The sequence below is a fragment of the Vulpes vulpes genome, chromosome 14, assembly GCF_048418805.1.
Source record: "Vulpes vulpes isolate BD-2025 chromosome 14, VulVul3, whole genome shotgun sequence".
NCBI classification, from domain to species: Eukaryota; Metazoa; Chordata; class Mammalia; order Carnivora; family Canidae; genus Vulpes; species Vulpes vulpes.
The window spans coordinates 135,462,945-135,483,444 of record NC_132793.1 but is presented as its reverse complement, the minus strand read 5'-3'; the positions used below and the strand labels follow the sequence as shown (position 1 = coordinate 135,483,444).

The following is a 20,500-nucleotide window of genomic DNA, read 5'->3' as shown; positions in this document are numbered from 1 at the left end:
ACGATGGCAAAGGCAAGACGGTTTGGGGACTAAAGAGCTCGGAAATCAGTAGTGTGGATAACAGCAAATCATTTCTATAGCATTGACCACAGTCCGGGCACCGTGCCAGCACTTTCCACTGGGTAACACAACGAGCTAGGTGTATCACTGGCCCCGTTTTATAGCTTCAACAAGTGAGTCACAAAGAGGTTAATGGCGCCCTAAGGATTAGGGCCAAGGGAACGTGACTCCCAAGTCTGTGCTCTTGAACACAATGCAGACAGCGCCCTACTAAAACGAAAACACCATTAGGCTTCCTTCCTTATAAGGGACCAGAGCAGGCTGGGCCGATGCGTCCACCCCAGCCACGGCCGCCACACCAGAAAATGGGGGTTGTCAAAGCCCAAGTTGTAGGGTCATGAGATCCTGTTCCTAAATTATCTTTCTAAACTGACTCTGGGAACTATAAACTGACAGCTGGGTGTAGGCAGTAGTTCACAGTAAATGCATCTTTAATCTGGAGATGCCGGACACACCTAGGAAAGCTGGACAGTGGGACACCTGGGCGGCTCAGGGGTCGAGCATCTGCCTTTGCTCAGGTCATGACCCCGGGGTCCTGGGATAGAGTCCCACGTCGGGCTCCTCACAGGGAGCCTGCTTCTCCCTCTGCCTGTGTCTCTGCCTCTCTCTCTGCATCTCTCTTGAATAAATAAAATCTTAAAAAAAGCTAGATGGAGAAGGGGGGCCGATTTTCCCACAGAAGAATCAGAAGTCGACAATATACAAATTATAGATCTAAAAAGATCGCATCAGACACCTTAACAAGCCCCTCACTGTAACAGATGATGAGCAGAGGCCCACGGAGCCTGACAGAAATCGCAGTTAATAGGAAGCTGGAGATACAACATGGGAAATTGAATTCCAGTCTGAGTGCTCCACTACGCTGTGATGAGTCTCAAACCTGCAATTCATCTATTTATTTGACACATGTTAATTGGGTACCCACCATGGCCAGGCACTAAGCCAAGCACCGGATATTCAGCGCAACGCAGAATGCAGTCCCTGCCCTCGAGAGCTGACAGGCTGTAAACGAAGTACCAAAAAAAGGGAAAATACAAGAGCAAAAGCCCATCACCGTGAGGCCTGCACAATGTGCCCTGTGAGATGCCCGTGAGACGAGTCTATGGTACAGGGCCTCACTGCACTCACATTTTGCCAGAAGTGCAGAGGATCAATGGGGAAACTCGAAAAACATGGGGGCAATGAGAACCAGTTAGATGCTAGTAACAGCAGACACATTCCCTCTCAATTTTTTTTCTTTTGTTTTTAAAGATTTTATTTATGCATGAGAGACACAGAGAGAGAGAGAGAGGCAGAGACACAGGCAGAGGGAGAAGCAGGCTCCCTGTGGGGACCCCCGACTCAGGACTCGATCCCGGGACCCCGGGGTCACGCCCTGAGCTGAAGGCAGGTGCTCAACCACTGAGCCACCCACGTGCCCCTCCCTCTCAATTTCTACAAGAAGCTACCATTTCAGTGCTGAACTGATAACTGAAGATAAACCTTCAGTATCTAGGATTTGGGCTCTAGGCCCCTTTCTTTACATTCCTTTAGGAAATGTTCAATAACCTGTCACCAACCTACCTCCTGGCTATGTGATTCTGGAGCAGTTGCCTCCCTATGAAGTTTAGATACCGCCGACCACCTGGCAAGGTTGGGGAAGGGGCCAGAGGCGGGCACACAAATGTGCCTTCCTTCCTCAGGCCTTGCGGGACAGTTACCAACACAAGTGGCCACATAGTAGCTAATGAAACACCAAAGTGCCCATTCAGTTCTCAAAATACACTGTATGTAATATCTACACTTAAATGAGTATTTTTCAAAAGCCAAGCGAATAGAACATAATATAAGAAAGACACCTGAGGTTGAAATAATGGGCAAAGACTCTTATAATTCCAAGTTACACCTGGAGAGGGGCACAGATGCTGCTGTCCCTGGTCCCGCGGGGCCCTGCTTCTACTGGACCCTTGTGGATTGTCACGACAAATGGACCTGCCCAAGTGGAGGAGAGCCCCTGCCGAGAGAGTGACTCAGGAAAAAAGGGTAAAAAGTGCCAGACGGTAAGCTCTTTAGGCTTTGAGGGCCAAGAGGGAAATTAAGGCTACTACGCAGGTGCTTATTAACCACCTGAAATGTAACCATTTAAAATAAAGCAGCTGATGGGACGGGGCCTGTGGGTGAGATGTTGACCATGGTTTACAGACCCCAGGGATAGAGAAAACAAATTAAGCTAAGGAAACATCTCTTTTTTTGTTGTTGTTTGTTTAAAGATGTATTTATTTGAGAGAGAGAGAGTGTGTGTGGGAGCAGGGGGAGAGGCCGAGGGGGAGGCAGAGACACAATCCCGAGCCGACTCTGCACGGAGCGTGGGGCCAGATGCAGGGCTCGAACCCACAGCTCTGAGATGGTGACCTGAGCAGAAGCCAAGGGTCTGACGTCCACCTGACTGAGCCACCCAGGCGCCCCCAGGAAACCTCCTGTCTTGACGGCACTGAAACCCAAGGACGTGAGACCACTGAGAAAACCGACAAGAGTGAGATGGGATAGAAGTGAAAGATCTCAAGCAACAGCGTAAGTAGAAATCTGAATCCGGTTAGTTCCCATTGTACTAGTGACCACGCACCAGCTTAGTGATTCCGGAACACAAATACCAGGAGAGACGCTGCCCCAACAGGACCACCGGGAGGCGCCTGCCAGAACACGAAGTAAAGCCATTCGCAGTGAGTGAGAGAGAAGAGTCTGGGCCTGGGCAGGGACACAACAGCCCATCACCCACCGGTGACACTGGTCATTCTGTTTGCAGCATGAAGTGTAAGAAAACACTGAAGAAAGGACATGAAAAGTGCAGGGTCTTAGAGGAGTTAGTTAGCGTCACTAATGCAGAGGCTATCCAAACACCTGAAAGTGTGTTTAAAAAAATCATAAAGACGATTAGGGACCCAAATAAATAGAGGAAGAGTTTGTGGGGGACACCCGGGTGGCTCACAGCGAGACCCTGGGGTCCTGGGATGGAGTCCCACATCGGGCTCCCTGCACAGAGCCTGCTTCTCCCTCTGCCTGTGTCTCCCATGAAAATTTTTGTTAACTTGATAAACAGATATTCACATATTTACATGTTACTTGTAGCCTAAGACTTACTAAATATAAAACCACTGTCAGTTTTATTTTTGTTTTTTTAACCTTATTTAAATTCAATTAAATTAACTTACGGTGTATTGCTGGATTCAGAGGTAGAGTTTAGAGATTCATCAAGTGCTTCTAACACTCAGTGCTCATTACATCAAGTGCCCTCCTTACTGCCCATCACCCAGTTACCCCTCACTGGCAGTTTTAAATAATCCACTGCCATTATATTAATAATACAGATAATTATAAATCAATAATTACCTAAACTTGCCAGGACCTGAATAATGGAAAGAAGTCAAAAGGAATACCTTCTGTCAGAGTTCAAAGAATTACTAAAACGTTAAAATAAAATAAAATAAAATTTAAAAATAGACCTGAAAAAAAATAATAAAAATAAAAATAAAAAAAAATAGACCTGAAATCAGAAATGAAAAAAACAAAACAAAACAAAAGAAAAAACTATGACTTCTGTGCTGCTTTTAATTTTTTCCCTAAGGAAAAAAGAAGAATATCAAGATTTTGCTCCCTATGGTCAATTCTAGTCCAATCATGGACTTAAATGTTAAAAGATAAAAAATATTAAAGCTTCCTAAAACAAAGAATCTCTCCATAATCTTGAGGAAGAGAAATATTTTTTAAAAATATTTTATTTATTTATTTGAGAAAGAGAGCGCAAGAGAGGGAACATGAGCAGGAGGGAGGAGAGAGGGAGAGGCAGACTCCCAGCGGAGCAGGGAGCCCGATGCGGGGCTCGATCCCAGGACCCTGAGATCATGACCCGAGTCAAAGGCAGATACTTAACTGACTGAACCACCCAGAAGCCTGAGAAATATTTTTTAAGTAATATATAAAAAGCACTAACTATAAAAAGCAAAACTTTAGAAATTGTCCATAAAAAGACAACATTAAGAGAAAAAGGAAAAAAAAAAAGGCACTTTTATAGACTGAATGTGTCCTTCCAAAGTCCCTATGTTGAATGGTGTTAAGGGGTAGGGTCCACTGGGAGGTGATCAGGTCATGAGCGTGGCCTCATGCATGGATCAGCACCTTCATAGAGGGGACCCCGGAGAGCTCCCTTGCCTTCTCCACCTGACGCCATCTATGTGACCAACAGCGGACGCTCACCAGACACCCAACCTGCTGGCGCCTTGATCTTGGGCCTCTTGCCTCCAGAACTGTGAGAGGCACACGTCTGTTCTTTATAAACCACCCAGCCCGTGGGACTGCCCATTAGAGCAGCCCAAACCCATCAAGACAGGCATGGACTGGGAGAGACACTTGCAACCCAAAATCCAACAAGGCGCTCCTTCCTATTTGCAATACCTATCAAGAATTCCTGTGAGTCAGGAAAACAACAAGTAGCCAAGTTAAAAATAGGCAAGGCTTATATGTGGAATCTTAACAACAAAATAAAACAAACAAATAAACAAAACCTCACAGAGAAAGAGACCATCACTATGGTGACCAGAGGCAGGAGATGGGATGAAGGGAATTGGATGAAGGTCGGTCAGAAGGTACAAAACTCCCAGTGATAAGAGGATACCAGTGTGCAGTGTATTTGAAGGTTGCTGAGAGTGTAGAGACTAAAATGTTCCTTTCTTTCTTTTTTTTGGAACCTCTAGGAGATGAGAGATGTTGACTAAACTTACTGCGGTGATCATTTCATAACACGTGGAAGTCATTACGCTGTACACCTTAAACTCAAACAGGGTTGCCTGTTGGCTGTATCTCAATAAAACTGAAAGAAAAACAATTTAAGGAGTCAAAGATGATGAAAAGAGGCAAGATCTGAGCAAGATCTTCACGATAGGGGCTACCCCAGCTGACAATAAGAAAATGGAGGGGTGCCCAGTATCACTAGTCAACAGAGAACGACAAATTAAAACCACAATGACATATCCTAATACCACCACCAAGGGCTAAAATTAAAGACTTAACACTAGGAAGCACTGGCAAGGATGTGAAAGAACTAAAATGCTCGTTATTGGTGAGACTATAAGCCGAAACCACCACGTTGGTCAACTGCAGGGCATCGCCCACCAAAGCTAAATACACGGGGAGCCTACAATCCAGTAATTCCACTCCCGAGGGCCTATGGCCAGCAAAAATGATGTACGTGACTACTCAGGGCAGGTTTCTCTTGATAGCCAGAACCTAGCAACAGCCCAAATGCCCATCCAAAGCGGAACACACAAGTTCTGGTATTTTCCTACCACAAACTATGGAGCAATGGAAAAGAATACACTGTCGCTACATGCCAAAACAGATAGATCTCATGGACGTGATGATGCGAAGGAAGCCACACACAGAAGAGTGCATACTGTGGAGTTCCAATTCGGTGAAGCTTAAGAATTGGCAAAATTGGTCTAGGGTGATGGACACGGGGGGGTGAGGGATTTCTCATGAGATGGCGGTGGAATTAGCCAGAAAGAGGCTCAGAAGAGCTAACAAGTGCTCAAGCAAAAATCTTAATCTTGATGGTAGCCAAATGTGTTTTCACATAAAAATACCATGAAGGCAAACACTTAAGATCTATCTATGCACTTTGCATGCTACCTCCACTGAACAAAATTGGTCCCCCCTTTGAGGCCGCTTCAGAAAACTTACCCTGCAGATTTTTAAAAAGATTTTACGTGAAAGATTGAAATAACTGAAATTATTTATTTGTCCTTCCCCCACTCACTCCCACACTCTCTCCTGCTGTCTTTGCCCTCTAGAATAAGTAAATAAATCCTTTAAAAAAAAAAAAAAAGAATGAAGAAGATATAAGAAGATTTCCGAATGGAGATTTAGTGGAGTGCTTAAGAACACTGATTTCCGGAGTCTGAATTCAAATCCCAGTTCCAACACAGACTTTGTATAGTCGGGCAAAGTGCTTAATCTTGCAATGCCTCAGTTTCTCCATCTACAGACTGAGGGTAAGTGATAATAGTACTAGACCTCAAGAAGTAGCTAGAATGAGCAAATAAGTTAATGCACGTATAGACTGCAGGGGGATGCCTGGGACATAAGCAGTTAATGAAAATTAGTCAGGAGCATCGTATCACCATCGTAAGGTATCCTAAGATATACTGTTCCAAGGGCATCATCTCTGTCACAAGATACACTGTCTCGTGGACGGGGGGGGCGGGGGAAGCATAGTTTGAAAAAATGTTTGCAGCACGCAGCCTTCATGTAAAAATGGAACTAAACAGAGGACTTTATATTGTTTGAATAGACATGAAAATACCTTCTTCAACAGACAAGAAACATTAGTGGTAGGTCACCTACTGTGTACAGAATGACCTTGACGGGAAGGAAGGCTGGAGGCCAAGTTTTCACTACACGTTATTAATATGTAGAAATAACGGAAACGTTCGGGCGCCTGGTGGCTCAGCCAGTTAAGCGTCTCCCTTCGGCTCGGGTCGTGATCCCGGGGTCCCGGGATGGAGCCCCACGTCGGGCTCCCTGCCTCTCGCAGCGGGCAGCCTGCTTCTCCCTCTCCCTCTGCCCCTGCCCCCTGCCCCTGTTCTCCCTTAAATAAATAGAAAAATAAATAAATGGATAAATAAAATCTTTTAAAAAAGAAATAATTAAAAGGTCTGATCCCTGTGAATGCAGTACCTACTTAAGAATTATACATAAAAAATGTTGCTCTAGCGTTCGTGCTTAACTACAGCATAGATGAAGCTGAGGTTGGCTTTCATTCCGCAGGTTTTATACGGACAAAATTTCAGAGCCACACTGGAGGGACGTAGAAACAAACGAGAGCTCTCCGCTTTGCCGTATTTCTGCGTGAACACAATAACAAAACAGAAGCAAGGTACAGAGGCCTTTTTTACCTTCACTACTGTCACCAATTAAAGGATCAAGTACTACACACACGGCCTGACCCTACTCCTTATCGCCCTACGACTTTTTGTTCTGTCTCTTACTGACGCCAACTTCTAGGAATCTTCCTGCCGCAGTTCCTACTATTTCTGATTATGTATTTCAAACGAACCCGATTTCTGTTTTTTTTTTCCCCCCTCTGGCTCCCCTTGTGACCCGGGATATGCATAACTGGTGACAGCAGGACCTCTACTGAACCAAACTATGGTACCTATTCCAGAATTGCAAACAGATATAGTCTTTCGGTCTTGTTTTTTTAATACAAAAACCCTTTAAAACCCAATCAGGAAAAAGTTTTTTATCTGCCAAAATAGGAATTTAGACTGGCTACATAAAGCCATGTATTAAGACAGCTTTCAAGACAAATAGGCTTTTATCTATTATTCAAAATGGTGTCAGGTAATGAAAAAAAGAGGATTTCCAATATTTAGAAGATACCTTTTTATCTCAGACATAAGTTTATTCAAGAGTAGGTATAACTTCATTAGCTCCGCCTTTGTGTTTAATTAGCTACTCTAAAAATCCCATGTACTAACTTTACTGTAATTTTTAACAATTTCAGATATGTTTCACTTTGCTGCCTCTAGGTGGCACAGTTATATTTTAAAAGAGCAAAAGAAAAGCTATTCTTTGAAAATAAAAAAATATCTCAGTACCGTATTTTAGCTTTAAAGAATTGTGTATGACATTTTTTAAAAGATTAAAAGCATGAAAGATAAAAAAGCTTATTCCTTCTAGAAAAGGATTATACCAATTTAAATAGTTTAGAAGAACAGCAAGGAAGTTCAAAACTAGACGCTTTTAACTAGTATTAAATAAAAATAAAAGTTTCACATGTGCAGTATCATGTCATTACCAAGGAGGCTTATAAAATGCCTTTTGTGTGTTTTGTTTCATTTATTTTGCCCAACTTTTTCTAGTTATTATATAAAGTTCAGATAATGTTGTAGCTCTATTATTTCTCCTCCAGTACTCCCTAGTTTCAGGTTATTTTATAAACAAAACCGGAACGATAAAACACTTTTAAAGTGAAAGAAAATAGTTTAAAAGTGTTTCGTATTTTAATTAATGCCCCGTGCTTAAATGTGAACGGTTACTACGAAATAATAAAATGTGAACTTAGAGAAACGAGACTCAGACTTACAGGTATCCCACTTCTTCTATTTGTGAGAAGCCTACACTGATCAACAGGAACTATACACGAGGAAAGGATAAATGACTTAAACAAATATGCTGAGTCTGACTAGTGTAGACTCCACCCACTGTCAGCTGAGCTAAATAACCGAGGTTAATGGAGGTCACTGAAGACAATCCTCACGCCCTGCTAAACCATATATAAACAATATATTTCCTCGTCTGCCTGTCTCACCAGATGCAGGGTAAGGCATGTACTTAGTTGAGGTGCGAAGAGAAAACCAAAAAAGGAGTCCAGGAAAGTCTATTCCACTTCAAGCTGCCTTCAAAATCATTTCTAGTGGCAAATGAGCTTTTTTTCTTTTTTTAATTTATTTAAGAGAGAGAACATGTGTGCTCGAGCGAGCACAAGCAGGGAGGGGAGGAGGAAGAGGGGGAGAGAGACTATCAAGCAGACTCCCTGCTAAGTGCAGAGTCAGAGGCAGGGCTTGATCCCAGCACCCTGAGATCATGACCTGAGCCAAAATCAGGAGTCAGACGCTTAACTGACTGAACCACCCAGGTGCCCTGTGCTTTTATTTTTTTTAAAGGAGAATTTACGAAAGCTAAGATATATCCTGTTTCAAGATTATTTAGTGCTTTGATAAAATACTGTCTAGATAACAGATTCAGAGCTGGAGGCAGGAACAGAAACATAAGCATCCTCGCTCCCACGCTAGCCTTGTGCCATTTCTCTAAAATGTCTTTCAGATTCATAAGTAATTCCTTTCACTGTTCTCCAAATTCATTGCCCACATACTCCATGTATAGACCGTAGCATAAAATATAAAGTATTATGGCTCATTTCACACTTACCAGCTTGGGAACCAGGTTCACTTAAGTAACTCATTAATAAAAGAACGGTTTCTGTATGTTCACACACACGTTTATGTACATCTATCTACACATTTTAGTTTCCCCAAGACTAAAGAAATTGGCTACCAAAGACTAACAGGTATGAACAGTGGTGAATAACAGAAAATAACATTAGCTTGATTAGAGTTAAAGGCAGAAAGACATGACCCATGTCAATACTGTCATTTACCGTGACTAAATTGAACTTGCCACCACTACTCTAAATTCATGAGTCTAAAACTTAGGATGTATCGTGGGGAAAGTTCTAGCTGGCAAAGAAGGAAAATCTCTCACTGCGCACTGTGTATATTTGGGCAAATGAGTCACTCATTCCTGACTAGGAGTTGGACGATATAAAACCCCAAATGTCTCCAAATTTTCAGAAGCTCAACGTTTAGTTGAACTGATCCCCTTATAAAGGTGACTGAAAATCCTTATAACCAAGTTCAATCCCATACATTGTACTTGGTAGTAACTTAAATTCCCTTTAAATTTAGAATTACACCAAATATCACCTCTTAAATAAAGGTAACAACTTATAATGAAAGTTTAAAAAAAAATCTTCATTTGAGATTAACTAAATGCATAGGGGAAAAATTAAGAAATTTAGTGTTTATGTATGAAATTAACAACTGCATACCATTAAAACTGCATAGTTACTAAGGGAGTAGCACTGAATGGTTGTGATATTTTCATCCGAGTAAAGTATATTGCACCCATCTGACTTCCAGCCTCCTTGTCCGTTCAGCAGATCGAAATCCCACTGGGCGGCCACGGCATCTGCTCCGTGTGCGATTCGACGCAGTGTCACATTAACAGGGATGTGGTGGGTATCCACATTCACGCCATCTGGAGAAGATGGGAGATGGAAAGATTTCTGAAACAAACCTCAGAAACAATTAAATGTCGACTTATACACCAATGGGCACTCTGCAGTTCTCTTTTTTTTACCAGGGACTCATTAAAAGGAGAAGGAACAAAAATAAGCACTTTTTGGTACAGCGTATCATAGAGTTCCACTGTCCGGTCACTACAGGAAGAACATATGCCACCGAACACACCTATTTTGGTGAGAATCACTGGGGTAACCACCGTACGCCGCTTTCCATCATCAGCCAAGTTTGTGGAATTCCCAGTGGCTGGGAAGAGTTTTCCGTTGCGGAATGCGATGAGTTGGAGCTTGTAGAGAGAGTCATCAGGTGATCTGACTTCCCTTTTTTGCTTTGGCGAGAAAAGGGAGGGAGGAAGCTGAATAGAAGCCTCGACGATCGTATTCTGAGTACACATGGAAAACACAATCAAAGAAAGTTGGCGCGTGAGCATGCAGAAACCAGAAAGGGCAGTTCAGACGGCTACGAGGGGTCGCGGTCCCTGATTGTATGCTGCCGGCCAGGTTGCTGAATGTGATGTGCACGAAACTTAACAGTGAGCACGATTTGTCAGTTAAATGAGATATCTGGCCACCACACAGAAGCACAGAAGAAAAGCAGCAGAGACTACAGAGAAATGCAAACTGTATTTCCAAGAGTTAAAGCAGTAAACAAGGAATTACTTCACACTCGAAAGTGAATTTTCCCATGGTAACACACCTACTGCTGAAGTCGATAGCATTAAACAGATCAGGGGTCTGGGCGATCACTCTATCAATTTTACAACAATCAATTATAGACAGAAGCACCAAAGCGGCCTACCACAAATGTGAGTTTAATTAATTTGGACTTATGGAACTCTAAGGTGATTTATGATGGATTCAGACTGTCAACAAAAAGAAATTCAGACTTAACAGAAACAAAAAGAAATTCAGACTCCATACAAACAAAAGGAACACAGACTTAATAGAAACTTAGATTCAAGCAAACTCTGATCTCAGCCCAAGTACCCCTGAGACTAAGAAATATGTTAGGAATCAGGTTAGAAAAACATGGTAACAAACAGAACAGCTGGATTTGGGGCTGATCAAGGAGTGTTTTACATATTTTATCAGGGATTGTTAAATCATAAATTATTCAGCATTTAATAAAAAATAAATCTATGTACTCAGGAGGCAAATAATTAGCCATCTTAAAAAAAAAATCTGTTTCAACAATTCATCCCAAAGTTTCTCTCTTGATGTCAATGTCTCTCCAATCCTATGTCCACGTTCCCAACAGAATTTCCTTCCAAGAAACAAATTTGATCTTGTTGTTTTAAAGAACACTCCAGTTCTCCAATGTTTAGAGAACCCTGCCTGCCCCCCAAACCTAAGTACATCCTGTGATTTCGCTAAAATCTACGCCTCAAACTCCTCTTCGAACATTCCCTCTACCGCCACCGGTAGCCCGGCCACCCTGACTTGCTCCGTCCTTGAGATTTCCTACGTTTCTGATGCCATTGTGGGTGCTGCTCCCACCAGGATCCCTCGCTGAAATGCTCTCCTATTCTTTTGTCTGGCAAACTCCTGAACTGGGCAGATCTGATTTCTAGCAAGAAAATTCTGCAGGTGGGGATCCCTGGGTGGCTCAGCAGTTTAGCGCCTGCCTTTGGCCCAGGGTGTGATCCTGGAGTCCTGGGATCAAGTCCCACATCGGGCTCCCTGCAGAGAGCCTGCTTCTCCCTCTGCCTGTGTCTCTGCCTCTCTCTCTCTCTGTATCTCTCATGAATAAATAAAATCGGGAAAGGGAAAGGGAAAGGGAAAGGGAAAGGGAGGAAGGGAGGAAGGGAGGAAGGGAGGAAGAAAGAAAAAGAAAAAGAAAGAAAGAAAGAAAGAAAGAAAGAAAGAAAGAAAGAAAGAAAGAAAGAAAGAAAGTTCTGCAGGCAATGTCAAAGAGGGATCAGAATGAGTGGTTGACAGCAGGAGAAAGACATCCTTAAAAATGGGGCGTCTTGGGATGACCGATTACAGGACTCCTCTGGGCGCTGCTCTTCCAGCAGGCGGCTCCCTCTTCCGGCCTCACGGGCACGCTGCAGGCATCTCCATCACAACTAACATGTGCAACACCAACACCACAAGGTAACTCAACGTCTGCCTCTTTCACTAGAGGAGCAGGATTTTCTAATGCGGAGGATCTCACTTATTTTTATGGACCCATTATGTTAATAATAGTTCCTGGCACTTGTATTCGATAAAAGTGACCCACTGTTTGTAAAACTAATGAAAGTCTGTGTGGCATGATGATATTTTTAAAAAGGTTCTATTTAAGCAAGTGATTAACTTTAAAATGAGTTTTTAACTGCTGTGCTTAGAACAATGCTGGAACACATTGGACACACACCAGTGTTCTGTTGAATAAAGTATTCTGAGAGTTTGAATACTGGAAGTCTGAATACTTCTTTTAAATTGAAGATGCTAAGAAGATATTTGGTAGAAATAGTCTGCCTAAGAAAAATGCACAAAAAGGTTTCTACTACTCTCACTTAAACATTTAATGACCTGAGGGCGACACAAAGTGTTTTTTCTTTATAAATCCATTTATTAACCTAATCAATTTCTATTCTGTATATAAATTTATCTTAAGTATATATAATGAGGTATGCAAAAAAGGGAAAAAAATAAAAGATTGACTAGGTATAAGGTCAAAATCCCAATAAAGCACTACATACTGAACATTTATTAAAACTTAAGAACTATAAAATTCAATAAAATAACTTTACTGTGAACACAAAAATGACTCAAAATCAATGTACAACTGTCTAGGAAAACATTACTTACAGATTATCAAATTAATTTTAAAATTAATTTTAAAAAGAAGACATACAGGCATTTTCTAAAAGAGCTGAAAAAGGAAATGACATCCATAATTTTCAGAAGTCAGAAAATGTTTCCGACCGATGTTTAAACTTGTAAAAACCATCCACACGACAACAAATTACAGAAACTCAGAGGAGTACGAACAGATCAGAGACGAAAGCTACATAGTTTGGCTTCTAAAATACCCTTTAAAGTCCAATATGGAATATTGCTCAATAATAATTACAAGGGCTCTGAGATGGACAGAGGGTGGCTGAAAGTGCTGGGAAAACTGTATCAATAATGAATAATGTTTGGATTTTCATAGTAAGACTACAATATTTGTATATTTCTTTAAAAGAAGTGATCATTTATTGCGGAAAAGTTGTAAATCTAATGAACGACATCACCGAGGAACACCCATTTGTTACATCTGTCACGACTTTACCTTTTGCCACCTGACCTAAAAGGCAAGGAACCCGTCTGTCATTTCATCTAACCATCGATTCATTTTTTTTTTTTCCCATCTATTCATTTTAAAATGCAGGGATCACAGCAATGGAAACAGACACGGCAATTATAGCTAATAAATCAGAAAAAGCGTTCTTAAAACCCTTTGGGAAATAAGTGGGGGTAGTCTAATGTTAATTATGGCAGGTCACATGCCACCCCTGGGGAAAGGAACATAAGATCTGAAATAAGAAACCAGGATACGGGTCCCAGCCTTACCGCTCCGTGGCCCCTTAACACGGCACAATTGTGTTTACGCTCCCTGGGTCTCACCTGCCACAGGCTGCAAATGATCTAACAAATGGCTGTGAGGCCCCCATGGGATCATGACCATGACGAGCACGAGAGACTTCGTGACTGCGGGGGGTATTTTTATTACTATTACTGCCTTGGTGTGGCAGGTGGTTATCTGGAGGCTGGGGACGCAGAAAATGCCTTAAACCAACAGACTTACCAACAATCATCTAGAACCTCAATGTACTTTGACTTACACAGTTCACTTTAAGTATTAATTTCAAGACTAAAAATTGACAAAGCATGAACACATGAATGTTATCAAAGAACACATTATTTGCAAAATTCATGAGTATTTCCCTACTTATAATGACATTAAGCCAGGAAGAAAACACATTCCATAAGGGTTATTAATTCAAATACTTCCACTAGATTTTAATGCCTTTCCTAATGAAACAATCTGAACTTCTGTCATTGTGTAATTAATAAATTAAAATTTCCTGAAATCCGGGATGCCTAGATGGCTCAGTGGTTGAGCGTCTATCTTCAGCTCAGGGCGTGATTGAGGCCCGCATTGGGCTCCCTACAGGGAGCCTGCTTCTCCCTCTGTCTGTGTCTCTCATGAATAAATACATACAATCTTTAAAATAAATTAATTAATTAATTAAAATAAAATAAAATTTCCTGAAATCCTAATTTTGTTCACTTCTATGAAATCCTAACACTAAAAATGGAATGAGTCAAAGAGGCACCTGCCTTAAAATAAAATATAAAATAAAAATGTTTTTTAAAATACTAATTTACTCATGTTGTCTTAACATTCTACACACTTGATATTAAACAGATGGATATGATATGTCCTCATTTTCCGATGTATAATTAGTTATTAGATGCATACCACTTTTTGGTTATCTCACTGCTAAAAGATGAAGGGGTTATGTTTGCCTTCAGAATCAAGTTTTTAACTAACTTTCCTTGCTAATTAAGCTTTGGCTGTTAAATTTTATCCAAGAGTATCTATTGGATGTGTCATTGCTCTGTGCTAGGCACTCTGGAGATACACAATGAGTAAGCCATGGTCCTTGCCTCGAATATTCATAATCTAATGAGGGAGAGAGAACAACAATAAAAACAATAACAAGCACATTATTAAGTGCTTATTCTGTGCCGGGCACTATTATATAAACGTCTACACATCTGCCTCCTTGAATGCTCCCAATAACCCTCGAGGTAGGTACTATTTCATGCTTAGGTATCAAGTTAGGAACTGACATTCGGGGAGCTTGAGGAACTCGCCCAAGTTTGCACAGGAGTTAAGTGGAGGAGAAGAATGTGAATCCAGGCTGTCTGGCTGCAGACCACACTGTCACCATATCCCATGGCTTCTCTCTATAACTCAGCTTGCTATACTATCCGCTTCTAATTATTCTGGAGAACGAACAAAGCACTATGGAACTAGCAGGCAGGGATGAATTCTCGGGAAAGAAGGAAGGTACTTAGTCTTAGAAACAGAGCAGTGAGGCTTTCCCCAGGCAGGGGTGCGGCTGAGGACAGGAGAAGGGGCAAAAGGGAGGAAGGGAGGGGGCATGAGGATCTACACGACAGGTCTGGAGAGGTAAAGCACTTCAGGTGGGCGAGAGCCCTCGGTGTCCAGGACCAGGGAAATATGGGATGCATACAGAAAAACGGATTTCTAGTTTCCAATCAAGAAAACTTTAAAGAATTAGTTCTTTCAGGGCTATATTACAGCTGGATTTCAAGCTTTTAGCGATTTCTAAAAGCTCTTGGTCATTTATCAGAAGCAGCTACTGTTTGGTGATGCTAACGTGATCTGTTATGGTACCGACGGGGGAGGGAAGCATTTGGTTAAGAAAACAGAACAGATTTGGTGCTGCAGGGTCAGATGACAGTTAATTCACTCCCCACCTGGCCAACAGGCATGGGAACTCACGCCGACTCCAACACCAGCTCGGCCTCTAGCAATCCTCGGGCCGATGTCGGAGCCACGAAACCCATTTGGCTCCCGTGTGTCACAGGCAATGACAAAGAGAGGGGCAGACAAAGTACGGAAGAGAAATAAAGAAGATGAGGGTAGGGGAGGACCGACAGGACGGTATTAGGTTAAGATTTCTTGAAGGTGGCATTTCTGCACGCAACCAAACTGTCGGAAAGGGGAAGAGGAGGAAAGCCAGGAATTCTAGAAGAACTAGCATGAGACTGGGCCTAAGAACGGCCAGTGGCTGGAAGAGGAACCAAGGGAGGCTTGTTACTGGACCAAAGAGAGAGGAGGCAGGAAGAGATGTGTGGCAGGAGGGGGGATAAATGCCAAAGGATGACACTACCGGATGGCCAGCCTCCAGAGAGACACAGGGTATTTTTCAGCGGATGTGCAAGGTCAATTTCCATGTGGGGCAGATCCAGGGATAATACTAACAATATTAAGCACCCGGAATGACCTGCACAGGGACAACCTGCATAGCTTCAGCAAACAGGAGGGTTCCTGGAGGCCCTTCAGTTGCTAACAGGTGGACAGACTGGGTGGTGCTCCCCCAAAGGGCCAGCAGGGCAGAGGAGGCACTCGGGGAACTGGCACGGTGGCTAATGAAATGCCGGGACACCTGCACCCCAATGTTTCTAGCAGCAATGTCCACAATAGCCAAACTGTGGAAGGAGCCTCGGTGTCCATCGAAAGATGATGGATAAAGAAGCTGTGGTCTGTGTATACAGTGGGATATTCCTCAGCCATTAGAAACGACAAATACCCACCATTTGCTTCGACGTGGATGGACCTGGAGGGTATTATGCTGAGTGAAATAAGTCAATCGGAGAAGGACAAACATTACATGGTCTCATTCATTTGGGGAATATAAAAAATAGTGAAAAAGAACAAAGGGGAAAGGAGGAAAAACGAGTGGGAAATGTCAGAAAGGGAGACAGAACATGAGAGACTCCTAACTCTGGGAAATGAACTAGGGGTGGGGGAAGGGGAGGTGGGCGGGGGGTAGGGCAACTGGTGATGGGCACTGAGGAGGGCACTTGATGGGATGAGCACTGAGTGTTATTCTATATGTTGGCAAATTGAACACCAATAAAAAATAAATTTTAAAAAAAGGGCAAGTTAAAAAAAATTTGCTACAGGGTACGGAAGTATTTCATTATTTTACTGACTGTCATGATTGCATTGGTCGAACACCAGGCCTAGGTAGACCAATCTATATGAGAAGGATGGATTTTTTTTTAAGATTTTATTTATTTAACCATGAAAGAGACAGAGGCAGAGACACAGGCAGAGGGAGAAGCAGGCTCCTTGTGGGGAGCCCGATGTGGGACTCTATCCTGGGACCCCAGGATCACGACCTGAGCCAACAGCAGACGCTTAACCACTGGGCCATGCAGGCATCCTGAGAAGGATGAATTTTTAAGGATGAGTCTGGAGACCCACAGCCTAAATAGGAAGTCACAGTGGTTTGGGTAACAGAGATGTCCAACCCAGGCGGTGATGGTAGCAAAGACAGAAGGACAGAGATCGAAGAAATATGCCGGAAGCAATTCAGGTAACGCTCCTCTTGCTAACAGAGAATTGCCTTTTTATAGATTTAACTTCACATGTTAGCATATTCTCTCATTCGAGGGTAATATAATCATTTGGGAGGCGTTTGCGTTATCTAGTCAGTATATTCAAGGCATTAAAAAAAAAAAAGAAGAAGACATGCAGAATGAGTAAAAATTGCCCCTGCATAAAGTTAAAAATGTAAAGTAAGTTTTATATTAAAGTGCCAAAGCATTTTGCTCTGTTGATGTTATAATTTTTAACTAATTTTATGTCACGAAGACTCTATTCCTTTTTCACTTGGTTTAATCATGTCCCTCAATGAAGCATGAATAATAGTGTAATGTGTCCTTGGTTTCTGGCCACAGATGATCTTATAAGGAGAGAAGAGTATGAAATTGACAAATCTGAGTGTGTTCATTTAAAGCTTTCGACTCTGGCAGGTAGAAACTCTCCTCACCCAGAGGGGTGGCTTGTGAAATTGATGAAATGTAGGGTTTCATCATTTGTAATCCCTTTCTACCAACTATGATCATCTAAGATAGAAGGGTTCATCAATTTTAAGAGCTCCTCAAAGACACGTGCCTTTCTCTCTTGGGCTCGTGTGCCATGCTGTTCCTCTGCCTTCTGTGGTATGTTTTTGCCGATGAACAACACAATAAGGAAAAAAGCAGGTCTGCAGTGGCACGGCTGGGTGTGCTAAGCACCCTCACAGAGCGAAGAGGAACAAATAAATCTTGCCAATTTTCCTCTGAGTATATTATATCAAGTAAATATAGTATCATTAGACATTCTGACCTAGCTGAGGCTGTCTTGGGCAGTGGGGGAAGGTGGACTACTTCTAAATTTGGCAAACCCGCTCTCCTTATGGAGGTCACTGATGGCAAGATACAACAAAATACGTTACTTTTCTTTTTTCTTTCTTTCTTTCGTTCAATATTTACTGAGTGTTCTCATTCATTCATTCATTCACTCATTTATTCCATGTACTGAGTGCCCACAAAGTACCAGGACACCTAACACCTATTTGATCAATTACCACACAGCCTTTAAAGTGACTGCAATACTGTTTGTGATATAATTCAGGGGTAAGCCAGAAACAAAGAAAGTAACTGTGTAATTAAAATCTATAGAGAACACAGTTACACATGGCCACACAAAGCTAAATGAGAAAATGTGGTTCCATTAGGGTGTCGGCATTGTACCTCCACTACGGGCTTCTAGGTAGTTTAATGAAACACATCTATATCCCAAATTTTAAAACTCAATAAAAATGCTTTTCATTTTGCTGGGCTGCAATAAAACACACATTTTTGGAAGACACATCACGTGTTTGTGCTTCTTGGCCAAAAATCTTGATCTACAGCTTGCCTGATGAAATGCCCAATCTCAAGGCTGGCTTTTCCACTAGGTCCACTGGGCACAGAGCCAAGGGCACGCGGTACTTGGAGGAGGTCTACGGAAATGTTTTCATGTCTTTAAAATCAGGAGCATAAAAATGAACTTTAAGGTCAAAGAAAATGTTCTAATATGTATTAATATATTCATCTTTTTAGCACTTGTAGCCATAAAATACAATTTTGATATTTTTGTGTGGAGAATGGGGTGCAAAGGGCAAGAGGGTCTAGGTCCATGAAAATCATGACATGTCCCTTCCTGGTCTGAAGTTCTTTGAAAACAACAGCCAAAACAATACCAACACCCACCCCACCCCGTCGCACCCCCAAATAGCTTCTAATAAGGTTATTTTGCAAAGCAAACCATTTTGAGTATTCTAGTCTAATAGTACTAACAGGAAAGAGTCTTAAATGCTTACGGAATATAACATACCTTCAGAGCCAGACTTGAAAACGTATTTGAAACATTGCACTTAAAGCTCAACTGTTTATCCAGGTTTCCATCCGGATCCCGCCTCCCGTACTCGGAGAGGCCTGTGCGGTCCGAGGCCGCTACCTTCTGAAACACGGTACACGTCATCCCAGTGAAGCCCGCAGCCTTGATGACGTAAGCTTCCAGAGCAATATTGGGTGAATACTTCAAAAGTCAAACAGGAGTTATGAAAGATTGACAGCATGAAGAGAAAAAGCACTTTGAAACAGTTTTCAAACACAAAACACTGTACGTAAGTAAGCTATAGGCAAAAGCTGCTCAGGTTCTTACTTAACAAAGACGCTGTGCAGGTAACAGGCAGACAAAAAAGGATGCTGGAAACAAAAGGGTACCCAAAACTAGAGAGATTCCAATTGAGGAAACAAGTCGTAAAGTACGGAGGATTAGAGATAGATGAGAAATCAATTAAAAAATCATTTAAAGAGCACTTTGTCGGAAACTATACACTAAAAATCAAAGTGTCTTATATATATAAAAAAAAATCAGCTAGAGAAATCAGTGGACTCTCTTAATGATAATATAAGAGGAGTATGAGGGTTTCGGAAATACAGTTTTAACAGTCGCCTCATTCTGGGGCACCTGGCTGGCTCTGTCGGCAGAGCACACGAATGTTGATCTTGGGGTCATGAGTTCGAGCCCCACGTTGAGTGTGGAGAGTACTTAAATAAAGATTTAAAAAGTAAAATTAATAAATAATAAAAAAAAAGTCTCCTCATTCCAACACTTCATGCCATATTCACTCTTTTCTATTACGGGGGCATTGAGTTAACTCTTTGCAGGTAGACAGCATCTCCAGTCTGTCTTTAAGGATGATGAAGTGATGCCTACTGTGTAGGCAAGCACCGTTCTAAGTACCATATATGGACAACGTCCTCTTTTTCGATTTTTTTTTTAAGTGTATAACATCTGTGAGAGATGTGTGAAATCTATTAGGAAGATAAGATACAAATTAAAACAGATTCTACCAAGCACCATACGCATGGTACAAAAGATTGGTGGTTTCCCCAAATATCCAAGACTAACAAATCTTGGCGTCGGCTTTTGTCGCACAGATGACACGGTGTGAAAAATCTTACTAAATTCAATTATATTTGTTAACCAGTGATATTCCATTCTTTTACTGATCAAAGATATGTATGATTACAACAAACATGTGAAACCTCATTTAAAAGAAAGAAAACTGCAGTTTTGAGGTGCCCTGGAAGCTGTTATCATATTATAAGCAGATGCATAATTTCCCGGAACCTTCTTTACACTTTGAAGTGGAGCGCAGATACCTCCAATGCACCTTTCATACGTATATCCTTGAGTTCTCTCAAGAACCAGTAAGGTGCAGAGAAAGGGAGAAGCTGAGCTGAGTAGTAAGGCTGAAGCATGGGGTTTAAAATGGATCTAAATGACCAGGGAGGACCAAAGGTGGCCACCCAAATGGCAAGCTGGTCTCAAGTAAGGTCATGTATCTGAGAGAGAAATTACCCTGAACTATGCTGTCAGGACAGCAGCCATGGGAGCCCTCCAATACGTTTATTATTCAAGGAGGTAATCCT

General features: G+C 42.0%; 1 protein-coding gene across 1 annotated transcript in view; it reads right to left on the bottom strand.

The window, feature by feature from the left end:
- The window catches only part of ADGRA3 (adhesion G protein-coupled receptor A3), a 121,737-nt gene that overhangs the window by 15,378 nt on the left and 85,859 nt on the right, over positions 1 to 20,500 (bottom strand). The window contains exons 12-14 of the mRNA XM_025997277.2: positions 18,894 to 19,097; positions 10,125 to 10,338; positions 9,704 to 9,912 (exon numbers count right to left, since the gene is read on the bottom strand). Of these exons, the coding sequence (XP_025853062.2) occupies positions 9,704 to 9,912; positions 10,125 to 10,338; positions 18,894 to 19,097 (627 nt within the window). The remainder of the gene's footprint in view (positions 1 to 9,703; positions 9,913 to 10,124; positions 10,339 to 18,893; positions 19,098 to 20,500) is intronic.